The sequence below is a fragment of the Gossypium hirsutum genome, chromosome D01 (assembly GCF_007990345.1).
Source record: "Gossypium hirsutum isolate 1008001.06 chromosome D01, Gossypium_hirsutum_v2.1, whole genome shotgun sequence".
Classification (NCBI taxonomy): domain Eukaryota; kingdom Viridiplantae; phylum Streptophyta; class Magnoliopsida; order Malvales; family Malvaceae; genus Gossypium; species Gossypium hirsutum.
The window spans coordinates 8,416,929-8,423,525 of record NC_053437.1 but is presented as its reverse complement, the minus strand read 5'-3'; the positions used below and the strand labels follow the sequence as shown (position 1 = coordinate 8,423,525).

At 33.1% G+C, this 6,597-nt stretch overlaps 1 protein-coding gene across 1 annotated transcript; it reads right to left on the bottom strand.

Annotated features, from left to right (window-relative positions):
• Positions 1–2,385: 2,385 nt before the first annotated feature.
• Positions 2,386–5,767, bottom strand: LOC107951785 (G-type lectin S-receptor-like serine/threonine-protein kinase At4g27290). Its single transcript, XM_016886925.2, has 7 exons — positions 4,279–5,767; positions 4,024–4,158; positions 3,697–3,818; positions 3,421–3,631; positions 3,106–3,343; positions 2,872–3,022; positions 2,386–2,783 (listed from the first exon to the last, which is right to left on the bottom strand). Exons 1-7 carry the CDS (start codon positions 5,537–5,539, stop codon positions 2,478–2,480), a joined length of 2,424 nt encoding a protein of 807 aa, XP_016742414.2. The 5' UTR covers positions 5,540–5,767; the 3' UTR covers positions 2,386–2,477.
• Between the last annotated feature and the right edge of the window lie 830 nt (positions 5,768–6,597).

Here is a 6,597-nt window from a genome sequence, read left to right as displayed (position 1 = left end):
GAAACACAATGTAGGTGCCATAATTATTATTAGCCACTCTTCGAACAATTGCAACATCACAATGATTTGCTTAAAGCCATAACTACAAATTTCATTACTAATATCAACAAACTCAAACATGTTTGCCTTCACCATAGTTAATCAAAATTGAACACCCAACCAACACTTAATTTTTTATAAACTTTCTCCACCACCAAGTTCCTTACTAAATCCCATTTGAGTAAACAAATGAGATAGTAAGAGCATCTTTTGAGTCGAAGTTTTAACTTGTCAACCATAAGCCCTTTATAATCCCTCAAGGGATAAATTTTTAACACCTCAGGAGAGAATTTTTTTATCTCTTAAGGGATCAACGCTTACCCCTTATGAGATAAAATTCTAACCCCTTATGAGATGTTTTTTTTTTCCACTGGTATACCTGGATAATTTCATTTACTTTGTTCAATGATTTAATAATTCCTGCAATTTTAGTGGTAGGTGAATATTGGAAAAATAAAGTAATTTTATGATACTCTAATCTTTAAGTTCTAACTAATGAAGTTCAACATCATGCACTCTAGCTATTTTGATGCACAACAAGAAAATGCCAAAGAATATTATAACACATGATGAGCTATTATTGTGCCTCATAATTGTTAGTGTGGAATTTTGGTGAGGAAAATTTCGAATACACAAACGAAACACAAACAAAAGCTCAAATAGAAAAATGGATCAATAGGACAGACTTCAAAGCGTGTACTAAGCCACTATCTTTAATTTGTCCCACCTATACACTGGAGCACAAATGAATTTTAAGCAAATGAACCTCGATGATACAATAAAACTCAGTGACTATTTACATTTTACATTGGCAAAAATAGTTCACTAATCATATACTGAGCAGAGTATAATAAGAAAATCGATTTCTATAAAGAATTTTTACAATAATTTTTTTTATAGAATAATCTAACCAATATTTATAATTCTTTGTAAAAAGATCAAGTGATAGAACTCTTCGTATTTAAGAGGCTTAACTTATTATAAATAGTTAACTCTTAATCAATAACCATAAGATATAACTTTTGATTAATTACATTATTTCATTTATAGTTATTGAAATACTATAAATATTTAAAAATGTTCCAACAATCTCCCCATTTTTAAAATATTAAATTTTGATAATTTTGAAAATCAATTTACATAAATGAAGATGTCTTATGATTAAACATTCACTTAGTGAAAACATGTTATAATTAATCAAAATTGCATAGTAGAATAAGCTTTGAATAAACTATTCAATTTTCAACACCAGTCAATGTGTGGTATATAGGACACTATTATGATCATGTGTCTGTGCAATCTTTTCATCGGTGTTGTTAGAGCCAAGCCCTTGAGCTTCTAGAAGTTGTCACACTTCACACTCACATAGATAGATACCATCGAGAGTGTTTTCGTCCCGATTATAGAAATATAAAAATTAAAAAATAATAATATTAACAACTTAATAATGATATTAATTAAAATAAAAAAATATATAATAATATTTTCTTATCATTTGTAGGTAGACATCAAAAATTTGTTTGTGATCTAAACGAATTAGAGGCATTTACATTTAAAATCTTTAAAATGATGAAAATAGAATAAAATCTAAGAAATTACAAACGGTTAGGATAAAAGATTTGGGAGATTAAAGTAGAAAATTAAGAATAGAAGAATTAAAGATAGTTGAGAGAATAGAAAAATAAGATTGAATAAAAAAGTGAAAGGTTAAAGGTTGTGTATAGGAAAAACATTTAACCGTTGGTATTTCTTTTTTTCAATAGTTGTTGGTTCAACATTTAAAAAATCAATAGCCCTAATTTTTTAACCATTGGTGATCCAATAGTTAATAAATATATTTTATTTTTTAAAATAAATCAATTGCATGTGTCGTGAGTGTCATGTGGGTATCAGTTACAATAGGGATTTCGTCGCGCTTTTGTCATATTGCACCTGTTTTGCAAAATTAGCCTATTTCTTTAAATTAAAAAAAAATCCTACAACCTTAAATATTTTTAAAAATTGCATATTTCCCTAGTTTACCCTTTAGATAGGTGGATCTAACATTGCTATAAAGTTCCTGTCCAAAAGTAAATGAAAGAAAACAAAGATGATGTATGTATGTATGTATGAACGTAGGAAACTTGGCTACCCTGAAGTTTTGTTTGTCAACATTGTGGACCGTTGATGTTTTTAATTATTATCAACGTTGCCAATGTCTTCTTCTACTTGGTCCGATTTGTCAATTTCCCACTAAATCATCTTTCTTAGAAGAATTTTCAAGGGGTTTTATCTGGTGATTTTTTTCAATACCTAACTAGTACTACCCTTTGACTTCCGACTAATATAGAAGCACAGTTGCAGAAATTTTATAAATTTATTAACTTCTGTCTTTTATATGAATGAATCAGTGCCTAATTGATTTATCAAAACATACCATAACTATATGTGAGAAGCAACTATCGTGGCTCTAATGATGTAATAGTAGATTCATAAATTGAGAACATTTCATTTTTTTCTGATATAGAGTCAGTCGTAGGCAGATTTCTTTCAATGAAAAACCCAGGCTGCTTTGGTTGCGGCAATACACTGTCACCGCACAACATGAGCAATACTAATGACATGTTTGGTCTGTCAGGGGGGCTTTGTTGCACACATAATAGAGCTACATTGATGCATCTTAACACTTCAGTTGCGTTGTACAAGTCACCGAATGCAGTGTCGATTAGTTCTAATGGCCTCTTTCCCATCCACAATGTCCATGCCTGAAAAGTTGGAACCACAAATAATGTTATTGTTTGAAACAGAAAACAAAAGGTGAACTGTTGGTATTTCAGTCTTATAATGTCTTACATGTCCAAGAAGATTATGGTCATGTTCCGGATGGGAAAATCCCCTGTTTTTCTTTCCTGATAGTATCTCCAGAACCAAAACTCCAAAGCTGAATACATCGGATTTCGTTGAGAAAAGCCCATCCAAGGCATATTCAGGTGACATATAACCGCTGCAGGGAAAAAGAAATGCTAGATTAGAACTTCAAAAGCAACACGGAATAATGCTCTAGACAAGTCTTGCTTATATACATACTATGTTCCAACCACTCTTTTAGTTTTGGCCTGAGTCTGATCTACTCCGAACTTCCGAGCCAATCCGAAATCTGATATCTTTGGGTTCATGTTATTATCTAATAAAATATTGCTTGCTTTGAGATCTCTATGGATAATCCTCAATCTAGAGTCATGATGAAGATAAAGAACCCCTCTAGCAATTCCATCAATAATATGCATTCGGATACGCCAGTCCAGTAATTTGCTTCTTGTTTGATCTGCACTCAACAGAAAGACATCAGAAAAGAAACAAAAAGACCACCGGGGGGGAGGTTCTGAGATATAAGGCTCAAACCGAAAATAAAGTAGTCCAAACTTTTGTTGGGCATGTACTCATAAATTAACATCTTTTCATCTTTTCTGACGCAGCAACCAAAGAGCTTTACAAGATTACGGTGCTGAAGTTTGGAAATCAATGTTACTTCATTTTTGAACTCTTCCAGTCCTTGTCCGGAATTCTTTGACAGTCTCTTCACCGCAATTTCTTGTCCCTCAATCAATGTACCCTTAAGTTTAAAATATTCAAATAAGTAGTGAATGAAATATGGTTTGCAGAATACAACTTATATACCTTGTAAACAGGACCAAATCCACCCTGTCCCAAAATGTTGTTGCTCGAGAAGTTATTAGTTGCCATAGCTACGGTTGCGAAATCGAACGCAGGCAACTCTAAATCTTCCTTTCCATGTTCACCTGGTTGTCACTGAACTTGTATAAGATGGATTGAAAACTGATTATAAAACTTACAACTTACAATGTTCAAATATAAACCAAGTCTGGCACTCCATTCAATTTTTCACAGTCAAATTCTGTTTTTCATTTCCAACAAAACATCAAATTGATGATGGATATATTTTGTTATCTGATCATGCTTTTAGTTAGAACTGAATTCGTGTACCTGTTTTTCTGAGCTTTTTCCTCCTAACATACAACCACAATGCTAGTAGCATCATTCCGCTGGTTATTATGACAGAGATGGCAATGATTGCTGCCTTTTGCTTTTCTTTTATCCTCCCTTTGTTTTGAATATGATCTGAAAGATTTGATGAATAATAATCGATCAAAAATAAAAGGTTTCATGTTAGAACATATCTCCGAACTGTTTGTACCAATTTTATTTCAGTCTAAATAGAAGATAAAGGAGGAACATTACTCAGATCACAAGTGGCCAGCCTGATATAAAGGTCTTGCCCACCCTCATTTAATTCTGAGATGTCAGTTAAGTCTCCGTACCACAGCAAGCAGCCACGGCCTCCCTCTCGGATATCTAAATTTGTGTATGCAGTGCAAGAGCAATTCTTCAAACACAATTTCTCACACTCCTTAAGATCAATGCTAAGGTCAGCCCAAGATTTTGAAGTGTCTGGTATTCTTAGTCCAGTTTGCTTGAGAAAGCTATCTCCACCTTCACAGGCCAATGGTGTCCTTCGGGTACATCCGTTTGACCAATCTACAGAATTAATATCCTCGGTAGATGCTGATCTGTGCATGAACCCTTCCAAGCATTTACATGGTGGAGATTCATTGGTGTTGCAAGTGGCATATGGTCCACAATAGGCATATATGGAACACTGATCCGCTTGTGATGTGGCGAAGACCTCCCAGTCATTTTTTCTCTCATTCCATATGGTGCGTTGTATTAGACCTGATGGATTCAGTAAGTACCTTGTATATACAGAATGGTTTTGAACCTCGTATTCGTAGTAGATCTCATTCTCATTCCAGACAAACTCAAACGAATATATTGGATTAACTGTAGGCAGTGTTCTTCCTGTAAGATAAGCACCATTCCATGGTCCTGCTCTGAACAATATTTCAGGTCCTTTCTTAAGAACGAACTGCGGTAACCCCTGCGGATCGGTCCTGAGAGAATATAGACCTGGAGCAGGATTTTGCATACTTTTCCAGGATGATATATGCCAATCAAAACCGGTGACAAAGTTTCTCCCAAGCTTCATTCCTGGTAAAAAGGTATCGCAAGGATAATCAAAACTCTGCCAGAGAAAGTTTGTTGGATCACTATCATTTCGGTCCTTCACTACGAAATTTCCCGAATCCAGGAGTTGTGCAATCGTCTCCTCTGATGCATTTCTTGATGTATTGGAAGACCACACAATGCCTTTGGTGCGATTCATAATTGAAAGAATTCCATTGTGGTTGATACTGAGAACTCCTGAGGCATCAGAAACTGGAGTTTCCCTATTGGCAACCCACACAACAGTCCCAGTTGATACTTTCTTGTACCAAATTCCCACATATCGACTCTTGGAATTTTTGGGACCGAAAAATCCCAGTTCAAAGCTTCCACCAGCTGACACCAGCGTTTCACCATCTTTTATGGACTGCCCTGGAGTTATAGTGTTTAGTGCCAAAGTTGTTGTAAAGAAGAGAAGCAAGCATAGAAAAAGCACCATTAAGAAGGCTTCCTTTATTTCCTAATAACTGGTTTTTCATTTTAAAAATAATTGATGCAAGGAGGTGGAGATAGAAAAGTAAAAGAATGCTTACTTTTTGATGGTTCCTTTTTCCAGGTTTTTTTCGTATTTTCTACAATTGACAATAGCGAAGTTTCATTAGCTCCATTAAGAAGGCTTCATTTATGTCCTAGTAACTGGTTTTTCACTTGAAAGATAACTGATGCAATGAGGTAGAATTAGAAAAAGTACAACGGTCTCTACTCTTTGATTGTTTACTAAATTTCACAACACCCAAGTTTCATTAGCATTGTTCAACGGTCAAATTATATGGATCAGACAAAAGATTGGAATAGAAAAGTCAAAACTCAACTGTTTCAGATTACTTTAAAATATATACATCATAAAAATTATAAAATTATTTTTTACAATTTTTACTTAACATTCTTTTTTACAAGTACTGGCTACAAATTCCAATAAGAATTTTAATAATAGTTAGTTGTTATAAAAATATTATTATATAAATAAATATGTTGTTATAAATTTAGATATTTTATTATATGTTATATAATAGATTTCGTTGATCTTGGATGTTGTTTGGCGTTGACAAGAATTGACCGGTTAATACCCGGGGTCAACGTGCCACGATTCCAAAATCTATTTATATAATATATAACTATAGAAATCTATAATATGATACAATATATCTATTTAAATGACAACATTTTATACTGATAACAAAATCTATAATATATACTAATATATCTAACATATTCCAATAAAAATTTTAGTACTTGGTTATAAATTATGAAAGTTTATGAAAATAACCAGTTAAAAGTTGTCTTTTATGTAAGCTTATGGGAAACTCATTTTAATATGTTATATTAGGAGTTTAGACGGTATTGACTAGAATGTGATCTTTATGTTTATTTTTTGTGGGATGAAAGAAAATATGGGTGGTAGTCAGTCCGAAGATTAGCATCATAGTTGGATAAAAATCAAAGAGAAACGGCTTGAAAAAAATTTTAAAATTTTTCTTTATTTATAAAAAAGCAAAA